Genomic DNA, 22,333 nt, shown 5'->3' with positions numbered 1-22,333 from the left:
AAGCTAACAGGTGATAAACTCTGACAAGAGGGGATATCCTGCAGAATCTGCAGATGCTGAGTTTGTGGCTGCAAAAAGTGCCTCAGCCAAGTTCATGGAAGAAAACTTCATTGAGGACTGTTAAATAGAAATGTACTGTCTGTGCTCCAGGGGTTCTCCAAGACACAAATTCCTGGAGCCTGATGGAGTATTTTGCAGAGTTTGCAGTCACTTTTTACGGTCTGTGGAGTGATCTGAGGACCTGGATACCTCCGTGTTTTATGGCTTTATACATGAAGCAGTCAGAATTACAGGCAGAAATTAGCAGGGCAGCAGAAGAGCTGCCTGTGGATGTGTAATAAGCTAGTATTATACATCAGATTGGTGATGGGGCTCTTATGTATAGAGCTGTCTGCTGGGTGTTTATTGTAGTGCTCTGTAAGGATGTAGGCATGTTGAAGGTATTCATGTCATCTGAGTTGCTTTTGGAGAAGCTAGCTGCAAAACACTTGAGCTATTAAATTTTATTCTTTAGGATGGGAATTGCATCTCGTTTGTATAGCCCTACTGTGAATAGTCCTACTACAAAGGAACTGGTAGCACCAGTTAGAATACAAAGATTGCATATAACAATTCATATAGAATAGATCAGGCAACTTATTATAAAATGCTTCCATCTATAATTTGGTTTTGTAATAGAGGAGAAGAGTGAAAACTGGGGCTTTGTTGCTTAATCTTTAGACAGAAATATGTAGACGGGGTAAAATTGCATCCAGCCCTGTGTTTAAACACTAGGTAGCGTCATGCTTGGAAAATAACAGGAAAATATGTATATGTAAAAAATATAAATACCAGGAATAATATACGAATAAAATACGATTACGAGGAAAAGATGTATAACTTCAGGTTAGAGTAAAGTGTCTTGGGCTTATAGTAGTATTTTGAAGTTGCACGTTTAAATAGGAACATCTTTAATTTTGGAATTCCTGAATTGCAAGGAAATACGTTGCCAGCTTACAGGACTTGAAATGGTTCAGTCTTTTTCAGCTATCTTCATATCCTTAAAGTATGCAGTAGCTCTCAGGCAACTGTTTTTGCATAATTTTCTCCCTTCCATTCTTAACCCCCAGATAATTTCAGGGGTCTCTGTTGGTGTCATGACTTCTATTACTAAATGCTTATAGTAAAGACTGGATTTCCGCCCCCCCACCCCTTCAACTTCCATCTGTTCTTCTGATGCCATTTTTTGTTTAGGTAGTTATGTGTCCAGAACTAAGCACTCCAACATAATTTGAGGGATGCATAAATATGTTTCCCAAGTTAGTAGTCCATAATCTAATTTACAATAGAAGGAGTAGCATGAAAAAGCAAAGCATAGTAATACTAACTTACTAAGCTACTCGTCATAATCAACAGTCACAAGTATTGAGATAATTGGCTTGGCTTAAAAACTACATAGTTCAAAAAGGATTTCAGCTGCCTCCAGTAGAAAGACATCTTGCTAAATGCTTATGCCTTAAAGAGGAAAAGGAAAATGGTAACTAATTTCCTATACCTGTCTACTAAGTGAGAAACACAATATTTTTCCCTCTTTTAGTTGCAGACGTTCCACACTGCTGCACCTTGCAGAGATGTTCAGGACTTGAGTAATGGGGTTGCCATGGCGCAGGTACTTCACCAAATGTAAGTTGATACTTAAGTTTGAAGAAGAGGTATTTCATTTCTTGAGGTTTTTGTTTGACATGCATAGTTTCTTTCTCTCGCCCAAAGGTTTTTTGTATAGTTAAAGTAGACAGAAACTTAGAGTAGATAGTTTATAGCAGAAGATAAAATATACCTTTATATTTTTGTTTTGGGGATGATATAAGAGTTGAATAATAATGTGATAGAATAGAGAAGGTGATGAGGAGATATTCTAATACTGCAGTATTAAATTCATACTTAAGGGTAACTAGGCAAGAATGATATGAATTTTCTAACTTTTCCCATCAACGCTATTTCCATGAATATCCGTGCTTCAGGCAATATGTTCCTCTTTGGAATGAGGAACTAGAAGTTCAAAAGGCATGTCTTTGTGCTCTCTTCCTCTTGGGATTGCTCAATTGATTTAGATTTAAGTTCTAGGATTTAAGTGATAACTTACTATTTGTGTGGAAAAAGGAATCATGAAGCTTCAATGGCAATTTTATTATTAAAAAATAATAGTGGGCTAATCAAAAGCAAAATCATTCCTATTTTATTGGTGTGATGACAAATAGTACTGGGTTGAGTGACACGCTAGTTTTGAAATTTGCAGTAACTTCAGAGGTTTGTAACACGAGTCTTTTATTGAAAGAGTATCATGCTACAAGTCATCACTGCAGTTTTATTGTTGTTGTTGACTCAGATAATAAAGAAGTCTGAAGTACCATCTCCTGCTCAAACTATATTTTTGATTACTAAGATATTACTTAAAACGAACACCACCACCACCACCACCCAAACCAAACCAAACCCAAAAAAACCCAAACCCCGAAATGCCCCTGTCTGCTTGAAAAGGTTTTAAATGTGCTGTGTAAAGACAGAGCTCACCCTTTTCCTGGGGCATGGCAAAAATTGGTTTAGGATTGCTTAGTGAATACTCACTGAGGGTCACTTCCCATGCGTTTGTGGTACTGGGCTGCCACAGGCTTTGGGCAAACCTCTTTACAACCAAGTTGGTTGATGTGCAAGTGGGGATAATAATTGTCTTTTATTAGGTGCTTTGAGACCAGTGAATAAACAGTATGGTATAAAAGTTAAGATATTGTTAGATACGCTGTGATTGTACTGCTTGGCAGCTCAGTGTGTGTAAACAACTCCCTCAGCAACTCATTCTTATTTATGCTGGCAAAGTGGGAATTATGCTGCCCAGGGGAACCAAAGATGTAAAAAAAATATGAAATGCCAGTGGTTTAAAATGTTTTTTTTCTTGGTAAGTGCCTTTGATGAATTGTAGTGAATGTTGGAAAATCCAAATGTGCAGGAGCAGGTACCAAATGTAACGTCAGCACTAGTCAAAAGAGGATGTTTCTTTACATCATTATGATCACTTTGTCAGGTATAAAAATTCAGCGTGACAAAGGCCTTCACATCCTTGTGTTCCTAGCTGTAGCTAGCTCAAGCATTTACAAAAATTCTTCCTGCCCTTGAGGGTGGTATCTTAATTCCGCCAGCAGGATGGAAATTTCCTGTGACATAGGTATAACTTGCAGTCTTCAGGAATTAATGCCTTATTAGACGCTGTAGTCAAACATCTGATGATTTAATGCTGGGAATCTGGTATCTTAGTTATTTAAGTGTGTGCTTATTAATGTTGAATAATTTAATTTTGTTTCAGAGATGTTGCTTGGTTTGATGCATCTTGGCTAAGTCGCATTAAAGATGATGTTGGTGACAACTGGAGAATAAAGGTATTCAAAACTGAAGTTAGTGAGAATTTGTGGGGTTGGGTATCGTGTCTGTCCTGAGAGTATCTAGCAGTCCAAAAACCACAGAATTAAGCTCAGATTTTTTTAGGTTATTTTAAATGAACTTGAACTGTCTGTTGATAGTTTAAGTGCCTTCCAGCATTGTTGCATGGGGATTTTCTGTTGCAATACTTTTCTTCCCCTGTCAATATAGGGTCCTCTCATAGATCTGCTATGTAAACATTTTATTGTAAATTACTATTTAATTTCAGCAAAATTAAGAATTTTAATAAAAGCCTGTAACCTTGTCTTTCATGTACAACAATTAGTCCAGTAATCTGAAGAAGATACTGCAAGGAATTATGGACTACTATCATGAGGTATGGAAAAAGCAGCAATTTTTTTGTTGTTCTAATAATTAAACATTATGATTGTTGTCCTCCTTCACCTAGGTTTTTTTTTTTTCCTTGGGAAACTAATTTATTTTAAGGACTTTTTTGGCAGAAAGTATATGATAATTATCTGGTTAAGTGGAAGTCTGAGTGAATCTAAAATACACCTGCTCAAATTAATTTTATATAAGACTCTTGGAGTATAATCTGGAAACCATGTCTCTGTCATTGCCCAGGTGAATGTCTTACGGACTGAGCTGCAGAATCCTGTTGACTTTTGTGTGTGCATTCATATTTGCTCTTGTCTAGTGAAGTTTTAATCCTTCTCTATGCAACAGAACAGATTTGGCAAACCTAGTCTAGGTTTTAAGATACTCACTTGGAAGCTGAGAGATGAGTTACGAATCCTCATGGACATAGTAAGGATGATAGTTTGTTCTCTCTTATGCAGGATGAGTAATTTAGCCATAAAAGGGTGCTGTATTTTGAGTTTAAAAAAAAAAAGTGCTGAGCTCTTATGGAGCTTGATTACAGTTACATAATGGGTATGGTATAGAAAAATTTGCCAGATCATCTCACGGCTTCCTTGTCTTTCCTGGGCTTAGCTGTGATATTGAATGCCAAGCCCTTTTGTATTGCCAGGACTGAGGCGCTCTGGCAAGCCCAGAAGTAGAACTTCTTCAGGCTTATAAGGAGCGCTTTGAAGGATTAGGGAGCAACTGAATTTGGAAGCATTTTTAACTCTTTTTTTAAAATTTTTTTTTTTACTATGTTGGTAGAATAAATTAATTCTCTTATATTTGAGGTCTAGCCCAAGAACTTTTAACTTACTACTGTCGCTTTTTCTTGTATAAGTGGTCAGTTAACTAAACCCCCAGTTAATAGACTTTCAGAACTTGTCATTTTGCCAGAACAATTTTATAGAACTCTTACTAAAGTGCATAACTTCATTGCGCTAAATAAGTGCTGGGTGTTTTGTATATATTTTCAGACCTATTCAGAGAAAAATCTGAGGTGCCGAGTATGGTAAAGGTCATTGGCCAGCAGTGGATTGAGTACACCTTCCCCCAAACACACATCTACAGTGGGGGATGGAGACAGACATTTGGAATGGTCTTTGCAGGCCCAAGAGAGGCAGAGTGTGTGACATCTGGGTTTCACATATGAAGCCCTCTAACAAATGAGTTAACATTTGCTTTAGCTAGGCCTCTTCAGGTTTCCTAATCTGATACTGCTATCTATGTACTCTCTCATAAGCCGATATTTTTAGTGTATCTCCACGTTTAATGTTTAAAATCTTTCCCTTCCATAAGTTTTACACTTACAAACTTATTAATAGACCATTTTCTCTGGATGCCTTACTCTGGAGTCCAGATTTCTTGCATGATACCAGATTTTCATGTTGTACAAAAGTGGGAGTCCACTTTCGCTCTTCTTTTTTTTTTCAGTTCTTGGGTCAGCAAATTTCAGAAGAGCTTATTCCGGACTTAAACCAGATATCTGAGAACTCGGACCCCACCGAACTGGGCAGGCTTCTGCAGCTTATTTTAGGTTGTGCAGTCAACTGTGAAAGGAAACAAGGTACGCACTACCTTAATCTGTTCAACAAACAGTAGACTGCCACAGGTGATTGTTAAGGTGAAAGAGATGTAGAAACTTTTTTCTTTCTTATGTATCAAAAAGTCTCTCTCAGCGTGCCTATCCTGAAACTGGAGTTCACTTAAAAGCAGCAAATCTATGGGAAACTTTTGTGAATAAAACTCAAACTTTACTCAGGGTAGGTTTAAAACAATAGTCTGAAGTGTGTGTGCGTTATTCATACTTGTTAAAAATATGTACCAAGACCTAAAACTTGCTATTCAAATGCAAATCAAGCAAATTAAATCAAAAACTTGTATTAGAAACTGCCTTTTGTTTATCTGCAGAGGCTCAGGACTGAATTAGTTGAGTTTTCTCTTCCCTTACCAGAGCTAATGCTCAGTGCTCTGACGGCTAAGGAATCTTAGCATGATTCTGTTAGTAGAATAGGTGTGATTCCTAGGTAGTCTGAAATGACTGCATCAAGGAATAGAATCGAATCATTTAGGTTGGAAAAAACCTTTAAGATCAAGTCCAGTCATAAACCTAACACTGCCAAGTCCACCACTAACACCAGCTGAACACAGTATTTGAGGTGCAGCCTCACCAGTGCCGAGTACAGGGGGACAATCACTTCCCTACTCCTGCTGGCCACACTATTTCTGATACAAGCCAGGATGCCATTGGCCGCCTTGGCCACCTGGGCATACTGCTGGTTCATATTCAGCTGGCTGTCATCCAAGGTCCTTTTCGTCCGGGCAGTTTTCCAGCCACTCTTCCCCAAGCCTGTAGCGTTGCATGGGGTTGTTGTGACCCAAGTGCAGGACCTGGCACTTGGCCTTGTTGAACCTCATACAATTGGCCTCAGCCTGTCCAGATCCCTCTGCAGAGCCTTCCTACCCTCGAGCAGATCAATACTCCCGCCCAGCTTGGTGTCCTCTGCAAACTTACTGAGGGTGCACTCGGTCCCATCGTCCAGATCATTGATAAAAATATTGAACAGAACTGGCCCCAGTGCTGAGCCCTGGGGAACACCGCTCGTGACCGGCTGCCAACTGGATTTAACTCCACTCCCCACAACTCTTTGGGCCCGGCCATCCAGCCAGTTTTTTACTAGTGAAGAGGACACCCGTCCAAGCCATGAACAGCCAGGACACTCATAAAGAGTGTTTGGGAAGTAAGCCGTCAGGCTGCATTGGGAATGAAGATGCTAGCAATTACTTTTTTTCATTAAGTTTTATTTATTAACTCAGTTGCAAGCTTGTTGACTCTTTGTAAAAGCTTATGTATATACATACATAGATGTATGTATGAAAAAAGAACCCTGGAAATACAGATGTCTTAAAATCTCCTTGCTCTATTATGCATAGTATAAATTTGTTCACTTAAGAGATTATAATCCCACATGCTTATGTACCGTATTACTGGATAATAATGTTGATTAACTGTAGTGCTCTGTATAAAAAGAGCGCTACCTGTTTTGAAGAAGCTTTATAGAGAATAGTTTCTTCTGGATCTTTCTGCAAATGGTATGTCACGTTACTCAAGCCATTAAGATGAACATTGTCATGAGTCACTACAAATTCTTTTTCACAGAACACATACAGAATATCATGACCCTTGAAGAGTCTGTTCAGCATGTTGTCATGACTGCCATTCAAGAGGTAAGTAATAATTCATAGCCTAATGCTGTCAGTTCAGAAGTCCAAATATCCATTTGTTGATCTTTGTGAATTCTTTCAGCTAAGCAAAGGTAAAGGGAGGAGTGTAAGTACTTCCCTAAATTATCTGGGAGGATCAGGACTACAAGGCCCCAGGCCCCAAGCAAGGGGTTTGATTTTAGTCTTGTATGCCCAAACATAAAACTTGCGGACACAATAAATGCTTAAGACTTCCTGTTTCACACAAGAAATGTATATTGTTGCCAACTGCCGATTATACTGGAGTCAGGTTCTGAAAATTTCTGTCCCAGTGCTGTAGTCTTGGACCCAAAGTTAAGCTGATCGTAACTGTTTGTGAGGCTGTGTTGTTCTGACAGACCATTCCAGTAATTGATTTACAAACTCTCAGCTGCATCTCTTCTATTCTTGTCATGGTGTGCTCCCCTGTTCTTAGTTGGATCATCTTAGTGATCCAGCTCACAGCATAGCTGTACAGTCACTCACATCTGTGAGCTTCAGGACTGTGAAGCAGAGTGTGGAGAGAGGCAAAAACTAAACGCTGACTTCGAAGAAAATGTAATGTGTAATTGCACCCTCATCAAGGTAACAGTGGAGTTGGTAGTAGGCTTTAAAACTTAGATTTAAATTGAATATATAGTCTTTAAAGCTGTAAGTGTCCTATTGGGAGAAATAAATCCGTAAACCTATTTTTGTTGTATTCTGACTAATCAAACTTCCTTTTTGAAGAAGGTCTAGAAATAATACTGTAATTCCTGAGTAAGAAGTAAGGCCCTTTAATTGTTGACAAACATACTGTGTACATCTTTGTACTGGAGATCAGTGAGAGCTATGTTAATGTTCCCATTGTTTGCTTAATGGCAATTAACATGACACAAAGAAGTGTGATAACTATTAAATTAATTGAGTGAAATCCTGTCCTCTGGTTCACTCCATTTTAACTTGACTAGGAGGTAGCAATAACTTCAACAGATCACAGATTCATCCAATAAGATGTTACTGCTGACTTGGTTAATTTAGGGAGAGAGGAGGTAAAAAAAAGTCATCTTATTCTAGATTTGTTTAAAATCTTTGCCACCCCTGAGGTGGTTTTTTTAATTATTATTATTAATCTGTTTTGATATATTGAAGGGATGCAGGGACATGGTGGAAGATACAATTGGTACTCAGTAGACAGTGAACTTACAGATACTAAACCTCTAATTTAATCTTCTTTTCCTGTGGCCTCTTTCTGTAGCTCATGAGCAAGGAGATAACGGGTCCTTCCACAAGCGATGCATCAAGTGAAATGGAACAGCAGGTAACTACCTAATATTTGTTGCTCTTTAGTTCAAGCCTGAACAATAAGTTGGTATCTTGTCATCCCTTAAATGAAGAGGACGGCTGCTCTTCCTCTCCAATTCTAAAAGTTAAAAAAAAATGTCAACAATAAATTGCACTCTTTTGTCTTCTATCTGCACAAACTGTTTCGTCTGTTTTCAACTCAGAGCTGATCTGATTCAACCATACTGGTTCACAAAGGACAGAGCAACATACTGATATAGGCAGAGAATATGCAATAAAATAATGCTATTTTTCAGCGCTAATTAAGTGAAAAGTTATGTGCTATTCTATAACTTCTTTGAAAAAAAAAAAGCAGTGACTGCTATGTCATCTTCCTGGATGGGGTAAAACTGGCTAGCGCAAACCTACATTGCGGGAAGAGCTAGGGGTACATCAAGGCTCAGCCATGTCAGGCTAAACACTTCAGGTTATTTTTAAGGGTTCATGAAAATTCTTGATAACCTGAACACTATGAGGTGTTGCACATAAAATGAAGTTGTCTTTAAAAGTACCTGCCCATAAAGAGCATTACTATTTCTATTCTGAGATGAAGGGCATTTGATTTAACAGGCAGGGATTTTGAAATTGTGACAACACGAATGCTCCTGTGTTTGGTTTTGTTATGCTTTTAGCCTAAGTTGTTGTGTTGAATGTGGATGTTACTCTGAGTTTCAGTAATTTACTTACTACATGTGATAGTCACTTAAAATGCAGGTGAAATGAACAGAGATCTTGATCTAACAGTGTGTATATAGGTTTCTGTGTCAATGTGTACCTAACATCCTTCTTAAACAATTGGTATAAGCAATTGAGACATTTTGGGAGCTAGAACTGTGAGTACTTTGGATATGGGCCAGAATAATTGACTCTCATTTTTTTAAAAGCTTAAAAAAGCTTTGGAAGATCTTCAGGAAGCACTAGCAGAAAAAGAAGAGTTGGCGCAAAGATGTCAAGAGCTAGATTTACAGGTAAGAAACAGCATGTTGCTTATTTCTTTAATATGTAGTGGTGCTGCTATTAAGATGCAGAAATTCTGAAGGGCAAAGTGAATTTTGCATTTATTTAAGTGTCTGTGAGAATTCTTAGCTGTTTGTGGGGGGAAAAGCAATCATTCTGTACTCCAAAATGCAACTACTGGGAATAGTCTCTGATGGAATTGTAAGCTGAGGTCCTGTGCCAACTGTTAAAGGTTGTTTGGTCTGCTAGCTTTATGTTTACTCTTAGTAGCAGATAGCCATCAGGATAATGTTATCATGCCCATTTCATTTTTAGTCACTGCTTCTTCTAGTCTTTTGAACTGTGTCCAAAAAATCCAGTTCATGTAAGAATCAGTCATTAAATTTAGTCATAGGAAAATGATGCTGTTTTCAATAGGAGTTGATGAAAAACTAAAATTTGAAATTTATCTAAAATTTACTAACTTTTTCTTGTACACAGTTGCAACATGGGGGATATTTCAGGAAATAAAAATCGTGGAAACTAATAGATCCTTTCAAACCACACTGATAATAGGCCTACTTCTTGTTTTTAATGGATATAGAAGTTAATCAAGTCACTCTTTAGAAAAAGGAGAGAGGACTTCATAACAATAAACGGGAACTTGCATTTCAATCAACTTTTAAAGAAAAAAGAAAAAAAAATCGATTTGTTAGCCCTAAGTCTGATTCCTCTTTTAGGGCACTATAATCTGAGAATAGAAAGAGGTTGATCTGGTAAGGCAGTTCATCTGGGATTTGATTCTATACAAAGAGAACATTTGGGTGGCATCTTCTTATAGGAGCCAGAGAGCTATACTGGCTGTATTAGCCTGTGGAGAAAAAAAGAAAACACAAAACCAGAGGCCAGTTTTACATTTCTTACAGATAATGATGACTGAAAAAGTAGAATACTTTTATATAAAGTGGCTCATAGCTAATTGCCATGCCCAGGAAGCTGCTCTTAGAATGAATTGATATTTCATTTCCTTTTTTCTTGAGGCAGTAGTAAGGCTTCCTAGTGAAAGCGGAGATCTAAAAATGCTTGTGAGCAGAATCTGCAGGGGAAAATGATTTCTTTTAAATGGGCAAGAGGATTGATTTGACAGCTGAACTCACAGACTATAGTTGTTAAACTTCAGAAAGTGTGTTCACTGTTGAAAAGCTCTGGATTCTCGGGGTGCTGAGATAAAATTTACTTGACCTTTCTGCTTCCATTAGGAGACCTAGTATGTCTCACTAGAGAAGTCCCAGGTTTTGTCCTGTCTCCCATAAACTTCTCTTTCAAGATTTCTATATTAATTAATGATAGGTTACACAAAGCCAGTTGCTCATAACATAGCGTGGGCCAGGTGAAGCCATGAAAGTGTTTGAGTATAAACAGATGAGTTAATTACACTATCGCTCTTTAATACTGGGATGTGTCTTTAAAATATCTCTTCATAATTTGTGTTGGCTTTGACACCACTTCTGTTATGTTGAAATAATAGAAAAGAAGAAGAGAAAGCTATCAGGAACGGAGAAAAGGTTAAAAACTTGCTCCGAGTTGTGTGAAATTTTTTTTGTTTGTTTAAGTCTCAGACTTTATTCTAAAAGTGTGAATGTTGTCCATGTTTAAGGAGTGGCTGAACCTTGAACAGAAAGTATTATGCTGAGCAAGGCTCAGATATGCTCTCTACTCACAGGTGTTTGTGCATACGTGTATATAGTAAAGTGACATCTGGTATGTAAAAAGGAGTGAACCTAGAAAGCCAGCACCTAATGAAGGGGTAGATTACTGTTTTGTTTCTTACATCTGTTTGACTGCTAGACTTTTAAATTATGATCACAAGCAAACTGTTTCTTAATATTGCAATACTCTAGGTTATATCTGATGTTTAATCTAATAATGTCACCATTATATGTTTGTTTTTATTTTATTTATTTGAAGCCATAATATTGACTGACGCTTCTCATTTAAACTAATTCTTAATAAATTCACTTGTAAGGTCTCAGTCTTCCTTGATATTTTCCAAGAGTATAAGAAAGGTAGGTTTTCTTTATGATTCAGGAAAACGTAACCCAAAAAGCATATTGTCCCTGTTTAAATGCCAGTTAACTAACACATGCTACATGCTCTTATGTTTGACAGGATGTTAAAATTAACACAACAGCTTTCACTAGAAAAACTTTAAAGGTTCTATCCTCTCTTAATCCTTCCCCATTTTATGGCTGTTAATATACTTACTGTTTCAATGAAGTGTTGTATTCTCATTTGCTTAGCTGTGAAAACTTTCAATATCAAACTTGTTTGACTGTTGCAAAAAATGCATGCTCTATATGAAGCTGTCTAGGTTTTTTCTTTTGCGTGTGTGCTTACTAGCTTATGGCGCCTGAAACCGCTTCTTGCGCAACCATTCACTGCTGAGCGCACGGCAGTACTGTGTTAGTGTGCTAGCCAGTGCCATCCTGCCTTTTATTGTTAAGTACAAGCAAGATGGAGAGTACCTTTACACCAATACTTAAAGTTTTTTGTACGGCGTCCATGGTATCCTTTTTAATGAAAGTACTAGTTTCTCTCCATGTCACATTGTCTGCCTTTACCATTGTTTCAGTTACAAAAACTTGTCTTTTTTTAAAGGGACTTTTTCTTTAGTGCTTCATAACTGTCATACACTAAAGCATCTGTATGCTCAAGTATGCTATGTAAATTACATTCTAAAATTTCTAAACGCTCCACATTTTTCATAAACTAATTTGGTGACGTACTGCTGTCTTGCTTTAGTTCTTTCCAGCTGGACAGGTCTTACAATGTTGATGCTGTTTTATCTGCACTAGGTGGCTGCCCTCCAGGATGAAAAAAACAGCTTGATGTCAGAAAATGAGATTATGAATGACAGGCTAGAGCAATTAGACGACTCTCTTGATGATCCAAATACTGTGGTTGCAAAAAAGTATTTTCATGCACAGTTGCAGCTGGAACAACTGCAAGAAGAAAACTTCAGGTATGAAATTATTTCTTTCAAAAATCCCTCGCTTGTCATGTCAAATATATCCTGAGAATTTCTGGTACTCTTTCAGGATTTTCCATATCAATTTCTTTTGCTATAAAAGCTTTGTAGTAGTGTATAAACATATTTTAAAGACAATCCTTACCTTTAAAAAGAAAAAGAAACTGTTACTTGTTGTAGAAAATATTACTTTGTAATTGCTGTTTGAGAAATGTACCCATTTGACACTTCAAAAAAGGCGATGGAAGGCAGAAAATGAGTGCCAAAGCGATTTGTGTGTAGACAAAACAAAACAAAAAAACGCTAACCCCCCCAAAACCACCATATCTCTTTACTGTACTGATTTCTTCTACATAGTAGTCTTTTTCCCTGTGATCCCTATGGGGGGAAAAAAGATCACTTTTCATGTGATCCCTTGATGTTGATATGGTAAATTTGCAGTATACCATGCATTATGATTTAACAGGTAGACAATAAAATGTTCCATGCTTACAGTACCATTTTTCAGCTACTTAAATCAATAGGTTTTCTTTGTCTTATTTATTTTTAGTAGTTCTAGCAACTAAATGAAAAATGTGTAATAACGATGAGTTCTTAACAGAGTTCTGTTTATGATCTGGTAGGCTTGAAGCTGCAAAAGACGATTATCGTGTTCATTGTGAAGACCTAGAAAAACAATTGATTGAACTGCAGCATAGAAACAATGAACTAACCTCTTTGGCAGAAGAATCTAGAGCCTTGAAAGATGAAAATGATATTCTCAGGTATGTAATAGAGAGAGCTCCCCACACACACATTAGCAGGATTTAATGACTAAATCCAAGGCTTTGTATTTAACAGGATTTTTTCTGAGGTGTTACTTCTGCAGATAGGTCTTATCTGAACGAGATCTAAAATAAAAGGGAAAGGGCCCTTTGACAAAGCAGAGATGGAGTGCAAGCTTTCAGGCATAGCCTCTATTGTTTGCGTAAGAATAGCAACATGGAATTTTCCTGTGAAGCAGGATTAATGACTACAGAAATTATTCTGCTTCATGTGGGATGGAAGGTCGAAGTTCTGCAAGAATTAAGAACATTTTTTTGGGGGGGGTGTGCATTCTTATTAAGGGGACATTTGTGTTCGCAAGAGGCTGCCTTCTCTGAAGAAAAGCATATATACAGCTAGAACTTTGACATAACTTTTAGTGTCAGCATTCTAGGCTAGATTTAGGTTAGCAACATGATTAACAAAATGAAGATGCAATACACAATAACCTTGATGAGAATTTAACATAACATTCCAGCTTGTGTAAACTAAATTAAATACCAGACCACCCAAGAAATATCCAAAGCAAATCATATTGCAAAAGCAGGTCTGCTATTCATAAAACAGTATGAATAAAGCATGGAAAAAAAAGTGGTTTCAGGTGTTTAATTTAGAGTGGTTCTTAACATCTGAAACAAATCTTAACTATAGCTTTTCTTCCATAATTTTCTTGTACTAGCTTCTAGTAATATGACATGGCAGATATTAAACACAGATATTAAAATTAATTTGTGTATTTACGATCCAAATATTTTTTTACCTCGTAGGTTTTTGTTAATGATCAGCTGGTAATTCTTGGTCATATCTGCTAATGATCATTTTCATAGTGCAATTACATTCTAATTATGTATAACCCCGCAATGAGAACATCTGCATGTTTTTCCTCACCAGGTACCAGTACTTTGAGATAACTATCTAGCACAGGATGTTGTGGTGCGTTTACATTGCACCCCACAGAATGCCCCAGAGATATTTGACATACTAACCCATGCTTGTACTTCTGGCATACGGCTGTCAGTCTTACTCCCACTTAAACCCTGTGGTGATTTCAATTTTTGTAAGCAATCTTTGCATAATGCAAGCTTGCATTGATTATACATTTAGAAATAAAGCGGTAAGATTTAACTCTGCTGTTAAGCACGTTGCATCTCTCTTTCAAAATAGCTTGAATGTGCATGAAAGCAGAATTTGACTTTTTTAATCTTTTGAAGAAACATACTCTTTCTTCTAATTCCTCTTTATACTTTAAGGACTACTGCAGACAAGGCAAGTAAGCTGGAATCAACTGTTGAAGTGTATCGTAAAAAGCTACAGGATCTGAATGACTTCCGCAGACAAGTCAAATCTCTGCAGGAAACCAACATGATGTATATGCACAATACAGTAAGTTTGGAGGATGAACTGAAGAAAGCCAATGCAGCACGTGCCCAACTAGAAACCTACAAAAGACAGGTAAGACTGCTTCTATACTTAAGATGTTACTCTTTCCTCAGATAGTCGTCTTAATTAAATTAAGCTGTTCAATTTCTTTCACTGAAACATACCTAAATAAAATTATTTTAACAGCCCATGGACTTAACCTGTGTTGTCCCCTTAGAATTTCTTATTTGTGAAAACTCCTTCACACTCTGCCATTCATTTTCTGTTTTTCCCTGCTTATTAAACTAGCAAGCTTAACTGTAGTTGCCTTCTCAACTGACTGGTTGTCCATGGTTTGCAGGCTTTTCTTCTTTACTTTAACTGAGGTAATTTGTGTGCCTGGGAGAGGTTGTTCAGCTATTACTGAGATCACTTGTATGTAATATTCTTACCTTTCTTCATGGAAATTTATTTTAAACTGTAGAAGTTTTATTTCAAGTTCACTTATTTCAGTAGTAATTAAGAGATGGAGGAGTTAAGTATTTAAAAAACAAAAAAACCCCCAAAAAACCAAAAGACAAAACAAAACCCAAAACCAAATAAAAAACAAAACAAAACAAAAAAACAACCAAAAAAAACCCCAAACACACAGGCCCCCACCCCATCTCCCCTCCCCCAAGCTTGGAGGACCAGCTGTTTATTTTGGCTGAACTGGGTAGGAGTGAAGGCTTTAACATAGCTTTTAAACATAGCGTCTTGCAACATTCATGTGCTGAATATAGTCTTTTTGTGAAAAGGTCCAGGAGCTTCATAACAAACTGTCTGAAGAATCAAAAAGAGCTGATAAATTATCATTTGAAATGAAGCGACTTGAAGAAAAACATGAAGCTTTAATCAAAGAAAAAGAAGTAAGTCTCTTGAACGAGAGTTTATTTGAACACCTAATAAATCTCTCTCAAATGCTCTGCTTGAGGAAAACCGTCCCAGAAGCAGTACTAACATAAAAATTAAGTTTAGCACCTCCTGTGTGTGTGTATACACATACAAAACATAAAATATGTCTTAAAATGTGTGTCAGTACTATTCCTGATTAATGTTATTTGGTCTTAAACTAGTGCAGTATGACTTAATTCCATCTCAAATAAATCTTCTTAGAGACTGATAGTACAGTGTGATGCGTTAAAAGAGACAAATGAAGAGCTCCGGTATTCACAGATGCAGCAGGATCACCTGAGTCAAACAGGTATTGCTTTATCTTCAGAGGCTTTTTTATGTATATATTAGTGATTTCTTTAAGTTTGTTAAATTAAACTTCCCGTGTAATTTCAGGTGCATCTCATGTTAAAAGCCATGAGAATCTTGCTGCTGAAATTTTGCCTGTGGAATATAGGTAAGACTAAAAGGTTGAGGTTGTTTTGGGATTTTCATGGGTGGGCATAATACCGTCTCTGTGAAAGTTCAATATTTTCAGCAACGTGACTCTGTATCCCACTTCTTGCTTTCCCTCCATGATGCTTGTCTGGACCCCCATGTAGCTGTTAATAATTATTTCCCCATACTATAATTACTTTGCATTCTTTCTTAAAAGCGTATCAGATTGCTCTATATAAAGTTTGGCTTGAAATATCCTCTTCAAGGAGCAAAACAGTTCTTATCTTGCCACTGGCAGACAGAATAAATAAATAATACACAGAAACTAAGACAGAACAACTAAAGGCTAGCTAGTATTATTTTTAAAGTCTGCAGAGTGAAACATAAAGGCACAATAGAATCTGGGTTTGGAAGGACTTAATTTAAAACTTTATTCATATGTCTTAAACTATTGTGTTGTTTGAAAATTGTAAGCTACCTTTTAATAAAAAACTACATTGTTACCCCAACTATATAGAATCGTGGAATAGTTTGGATTGGAAGGCACCTTTAAAGGTCATCTAGTCCAACCCCCCTGCCATGGGCAGGGACATCTTCAACTAGATCAGGTTCCTCAGAGCCCCGTCCAACCTGACCTTAAATGTTTCCAGGGATGGGGCATCTACCACCTCTCTGGGCAACCTGTTTGTAAAAACCTCATTGTAAATATTTCTTCCTTTATATCTAGTCTGAATCTACTCTCTTTTAGTTTTAAACCATTCCCTCTTGTCCTGTCACAACAGGCCCTGCTAAAAAGTCTGTCCCCATCTTTCTTAGAAGCCCCCTTTAAGTACTGAAAGGCTGCAATTAGGTCTCCCCGAAGCCTTCTCTTCTGCAGGCTGAACAACCCCAACTCTCTCAGCCTTTCTTCATAGGAGAGGCGTTCAAACCCTCTGATCATTTTCGTGGCCCTCCTCTGGACCCGCTCCAACAGGTCCATGTCTTTCCTGTGCTGAGGACCCCAGAGCTGGATGCAGCACTGCAGGGGGGGGTCTCACCAGAGCGGAGGAGAGGGGCAGAATCACCTCCCTCGACCTGCTGGCCACGCTGCTTTTGATGCAGCACAGGATACGGTTGGCCTGCTGGACTGCGAGCACATATTGCTGGCTCATGTCCAGCTTTTCATCCACCAGTATCCCCAAGTCCTTCTCGGCAGGGCTGCTCTCAATCCCTTCATCCTCCAGCCTGTGATACTGGGCGTTGCCCCGACCCAGGTGCAGGACCTTGCACTTGGCCTTGTTGAACCTCATGAGGTTCACATGGGCCCACTTCTTGGGCTTGTCCAGGTCCCTCTGGATGGCATCCTGTCCCTCAGGCGTGTCAACCGCACCGCTCTGCTTGGTGTCATCTGCAAACTTGCTGAGCGTGCACTCGATCCCACTGTCTATGAAGATATTAAACAGTAGTGGTCTCTTATCCTTAAGCAGAACTTGTTTCGCTCACTTTAAGGTTAGGGGCGCGAACAGGAATATTACCTCCTACTCTTAGTCATCTTTTTTTTTTTAATTAACAGTGAATTTTTGTTGTTTTTCATTCAGAGAAATGTTTATTCGGCTGCAGCATGAAAATAAGATGCTTCTATTACAACAGGAAGGATCAGAAAATGAACGTATTGCAGAGCTCCAGGAACAGCTGGAGCAAAAGCATCGGACAGTGAACGAACTAGAAACTGAGAAAAGGTGATGGGTGAAACAGTATCTTAAAATCTAGCAAAAAGTGACTTCTGGACTTTCAGAGTGGTCTTGTGGCTTGCATCTGTAGCGTGGCACTGTGCAGGAAGCCAATTATCCTTTTTCTTTCACCAGTGTAATCATTAACGAAGGGTTATGAAGCAAACAAGAAGGAAAGGGGCTTAAATGTGGTGGTGTAAAATGGGGTAGATCTGTGTGTAGCGTGCTCTGAAGAAAGTTGCTTATAGGACGCTCTTCTTAGCTCTGAATGATTCTTGGTAGACCAAGAATGGATGTAAACTCTGTTTCTAGAACTTCAAACTAATCATGTTGTAACACTGGGATATGGTCTGAATTTCTCTATCAGTTAATGAATGCTGAAAGCAGTTTACTAGGATATGAGAATTTTGGGTAGTTAAGTTTTCTCAAAACTTAAAATGATTCTAGGTTTTTCATTGTAAAATGTTTAATAAAGCTGCCATGTGTTTGTTTCATGAGAAGTTCAAGTCAAACTAAAAGCAGTTTCTTTGTGGCTTAAGTCCTGCTGGGTAGGCCCTCTGAAAAATTATCATCCAGACATGAAACAGAAGAATCTTGTCTGTTGCGATCTATTTAGACGGGTAATAACTGCCTTTCCTTCCTAAAAGGCTAAATGAAGAGCGTATTGGGGAGTTACAGCAGCAGATTGAAGATCTGCAAAAGACTTTACAGGAGCAGGGATCCAAAACTGAAGGAGTAAGTGGAAGTTGAGGCTTCTTGACTTTGAAGACATCTTGCCAGTTTTGTTTAAAATTCTTCAGTGTAACATCAAGTCCTTTGTTTATATGTGCTGCTTCTTTTCAGTGTGTCTAGTGCTGATAACTACTAAGAAGGCAGGATTGTGATTTGGTGCTTTTTTTTTAAAGTTAGTTCGAAACGCACTAGTTTATGCAGTAGTAAGAGTAAACAAGCTCTAAAGCCCCTTTGGGTCACCTAGCCCCCCCATCCCCAACACAAACAAACACACACCTTTCAAAAGACCTTACAAGTGAAAATCTTAAACAATTGAGGCTGTTCAATGTGTTCTAAAAACTCTCTCCTGCCTGAAAACAACTCCCTCGGTTTAGGTAACACAGACTTGGCTCCACTGTATTCAGAGCAGATGAGTTTAGTCTCTATAGTATGAGAATCCACAAGACCCCTCCACCAACTGCATTTCAGTTGAAAAGCTCATGTTTTATGTGATTCCTTCCCCCCACCTTCTTTAAGGAGCTGTAACTCTTCTACCTTCTACTTTACTTTTTAAAACCTCTAGTTTTATCATTACGTGGTGGTATAGTGAGAAGGATAAATTTAAAGAAAAAAAGATGATGAAATTGGGATCCGTGTGATACAAAAAATATGAATGCAGTTACAGAAACGCATGGAAAAATGCGGTTTTCTTAGGGTTTATTTCGTTTGACTTATTTAGGTGTGCTACGTTTTCTTGGCTGATTTGTAAGAGCACTTTAACATTGCACAGTATGAAATACTGAAATATAACTGAATTTTAACTCTTTCCTTTCATAGTCTAGCAACCTGAAGCAGAAATTGGCAGCACATATGTAAGTAAGGCGTCCACAATAGCTTATTTATGCTAAATAATTTCACTGTTGTAGCACAGAAACTGCCTAAGTCTTTGTAGGGATGTTTTGTTTTTCTAAGCCACTGATTTGACAATCATGCAGGTAGTGAGTTAAGTATTAGCGATCTAGTTTTGCCTACTCTGATCATGATAATTTTGTAATACTAGTATCCACTTAACTGTCTCTTCATCACCAATAGCATTTTAACTGTTCTGATTCTACAGACTACTAAAACGTCACTCTTACTGGACTCAAAATGTATTTCGTTCTTCCGAAATACTTCTATCCTTTCAGCAGATGTCGTTCTTGCTAAGGGGATGCTGGAGGTTTTTATTAATTTTCTTTTTTGTTTCTAGTTTTAAGTAAATGAGACTCAATTCAGAAGTCACAAATTTTATCGTTCTTCAAAAATACATATTAGTATTTCTATTTAAACTCAAAAGAATTGCCGGAGTTTAAAATAGTTGTTTAAATACTTCCACCATCAAGTTTCGGCTTTCAGGTCTTAAACCTGTGCAGGGAATTATTTGTGAGCTTAATCCTTAGCCCAGCCTTTCATTCATAGGGAAAAGTTGAATGAAGTCCATGATGAGTTACAGAAGAAAGAGGCTGATCTTGCAGAACTCCAGCCTGATGTTAGTCAGAACCGTAAGTTGTTTTGTGTGGTTTTTTGAGGGTTTCTTTTATGCGACTATGTTAAGTTTCTTCTGAAATGATTCCCATAGCCACTGGGCTATGCGATATTTGTCTGGATAAGACTTTCTGCTACCACTTAGCTTTAAATCTGAAATGGGGGTGGGAGGAGGGTTTTTTTGCGCATGGTGGTGGGCAGGAAGACGTTTAACAATACTCTGCAAAATGGGAATTTTGGTACAACTGAAACAAAAATAAGAACTTGGAAAATTGTGTAGTAGCTAGAAAGTTTATTTGGGGGGGTGGTTAAATCAAGAGAACACAGAAGCCTTGAAATACCGTGTCTATTTTTATTTTATATGTCTTTGATAATTTCTGTAAATAGCCCAGAAGATTGGAGAACTGGAAGCAGCTTTGCGAAAAAAAGATGAGGATATGAAAGCAATGGAAGAAAGATATAAAATGTACCTTGAGAAAGCAAGAAATGTGAGTGGCATATTTCTGAACATACACATTCCTTCCTCATAAATTGTTAAACAGATTGGTTTGAGTTCCGCCCCCCCTCACCTCCCAATTAAAATCAGTAGCTACATATTGCATTTTTAGTCAAATTGCTCAACTGCGGTCAGTTAAGTGTATGAGAGAATGGGGTTTAGGCTGAAGCATGAGATGCGTTAATAATTCCTTTGTACCCTTTGATGTCTTCTGTTGTACAGTGTAATAGCCTAGTTTTCATCATAATTGCTTGACTAGTGCTCAGTCTGTTTTCATATTTCTGCTGTGAGCAAACGAGACACAGAGCTGTTGAGAATCAAACCTGACTTGTAATGTTTTTGTTTTGCCTTGTACAGGTGATAAAAACCTTAGACCCCAAGCTAAATCCAGCATCAGCAGAAATTATGTTGCTCAGAAAACAGATAACGGAGAAAGACAAAAAAATTGGAGCACTAGAGGTAAAAATTTACATATATTTAATAATAACTTCTAATATGTTCTGCTGTCTCTGATATTAGACACTCAAGTTACTGTTTTGTAATGATCCAGTGCTCTTCAATGCTGCATTCATTTAAAAACTGCTCAGACCATCACGCCTAGAGATTTTTAGTTTGGCTTAATTAACCTTGTATCCTAGTATAAGTCTGTCAGAGCAGTTTACTTTTCAACAGTATTTTTCAATGTACAACTGAAACTCTAAGTTGGCTTCTTTCTAAACCCTCTGAAAAGCTATAAGTGAAATATTTCATAATACTTCATAAGTTTTGCCGTGTTATGGTAACTTGTACAGAGCTGCAGAGTCTGACCTTTTTCAGTAGTAATGTAACTTAGTTTGTATGAAGGACTAGATATTTGAGCAGTGACTTGTTTAATTTACTAGATTTACCTCTGATATCAGTGGCTTTGTGCACTGGAGTTCTTGAAATTATATAGAAGAGTAAAACCTGTTAATTCAGTAAAATCTGGTTGGCTAAAATCCTGGAAGGATTGTTGACAGTAGTCCAAGGACCAAAAAAAATGTGAGATACTGCATTCAGTTTTATAGCAATATTGATGGGACTGGTTGGAATAGTTACGTGAGCAAATACAAAATTCCTCGACATGAGTTAGTAGGCTGAAAGGTCTGACTTTATAAATGCTGTGGCCTCAGATTTCTTCTATGTGTCTGTACTAGGTAAGTATACTATATAATAACAATTCAGTAACATGATAAGAATATTCAGCCACTAGAGGTACATTCTTGTCTTTGACTTTCAGGTAAAAAAAAATACTAAATTATTTATAGATTTTCTAATACATCCTAGACTTTCACGCGTTTCTCCCCCTACACACACACCCTCAAAGTAGTGTTTCTAAGTTGAACTGCAATTTGTGTAAAGTTTAGCCTCTTCTTGAAGTAGTCTATAAATTCTCTCATAGTCATTTATGGAAGTATCTATTTACACTTCTAAGCCTTCTAGTTATTTTGCATATTTTAGCATTTTCTGCTGCATGTATTTATTTCACTTAGTGGTCTGCAATAAGTTTAAAACACAAAAAATAATTTGCATAATTGAGATTGTCTTCTCTATTGTCTGCTTGCAGGCTGAATACAAACTTGCTAAGTTACGTGATTACGAGGAAAAGCTAATTGTAACTGCATGGTATAACAAGGTGGGTCAAAAGTTCATCTGTCGGTATCTCAGAAATCAGAAGAACACACTTTGCGAAATGTGACAGTTAAATCTTACATCGCTCTTTTTTTCTTTTTAGATTCACTATAAACTGGTGCTTAGGAGAGAAAGCTGGTAGTTTAGCTACTTGTGGCAGAAAAATCAAACTTGCAGATTAGCGTGGCCTCATGCCTCAAACCAAGTAACTAAGGAAAGGAACAAAGCCTGAGAGTTAGAGTTTAAAATGAGATCACTCTTCCATTTGCTAATTCTGACTTCAAGCCAGAATGCAAACTCGAGTGAGTTCTAGCTGGAACTTCCAATCCTGTTGAGATAACTTGGGAAATACCAGCATCAACATTT

General features: G+C 37.6%; 1 protein-coding gene across 6 annotated transcripts in view; it reads left to right on the top strand.

The window, feature by feature from the left end:
* Window positions 1-22,333, top strand: part of HOOK1 (hook microtubule tethering protein 1) — a 39,468-nt gene that overhangs the window by 8,919 nt on the left and 8,216 nt on the right. For all 6 annotated transcript variants that reach the window (XM_075155671.1, XM_075155670.1, XM_075155669.1 and 3 more), the window contains 20 exons: window positions 1,577-1,662; window positions 3,338-3,410; window positions 3,737-3,787; window positions 5,248-5,380; window positions 6,974-7,041; window positions 8,294-8,356; window positions 9,264-9,347; window positions 12,171-12,337; window positions 12,967-13,107; window positions 14,398-14,599; window positions 15,304-15,414; window positions 15,662-15,749; window positions 15,836-15,896; window positions 17,455-17,595; window positions 18,234-18,321; window positions 19,135-19,169; window positions 19,756-19,838; window positions 20,209-20,309; window positions 20,675-20,776; window positions 21,903-21,971. In XM_075155671.1, the coding sequence (XP_075011772.1) occupies window positions 1,577-1,662; window positions 3,338-3,410; window positions 3,737-3,787; window positions 5,248-5,380; window positions 6,974-7,041; window positions 8,294-8,356; window positions 9,264-9,347; window positions 12,171-12,337; window positions 12,967-13,107; window positions 14,398-14,599; window positions 15,304-15,414; window positions 15,662-15,749; window positions 15,836-15,896; window positions 17,455-17,595; window positions 18,234-18,321; window positions 19,135-19,169; window positions 19,756-19,838; window positions 20,209-20,309; window positions 20,675-20,776; window positions 21,903-21,971 (1,947 nt within the window). The remainder of the gene's footprint in view (window positions 1-1,576; window positions 1,663-3,337; window positions 3,411-3,736; window positions 3,788-5,247; window positions 5,381-6,973; window positions 7,042-8,293; window positions 8,357-9,263; window positions 9,348-12,170; window positions 12,338-12,966; window positions 13,108-14,397; window positions 14,600-15,303; window positions 15,415-15,661; window positions 15,750-15,835; window positions 15,897-17,454; window positions 17,596-18,233; window positions 18,322-19,134; window positions 19,170-19,755; window positions 19,839-20,208; window positions 20,310-20,674; window positions 20,777-21,902; window positions 21,972-22,333) is intronic.

This window comes from Calonectris borealis, chromosome 8 (assembly GCF_964195595.1).
Source record: "Calonectris borealis chromosome 8, bCalBor7.hap1.2, whole genome shotgun sequence".
In the NCBI taxonomy this organism is placed as follows: Eukaryota; Metazoa; Chordata; class Aves; order Procellariiformes; family Procellariidae; genus Calonectris; species Calonectris borealis.
This window is presented reverse-complemented; position numbering and strand designations above follow the sequence as displayed.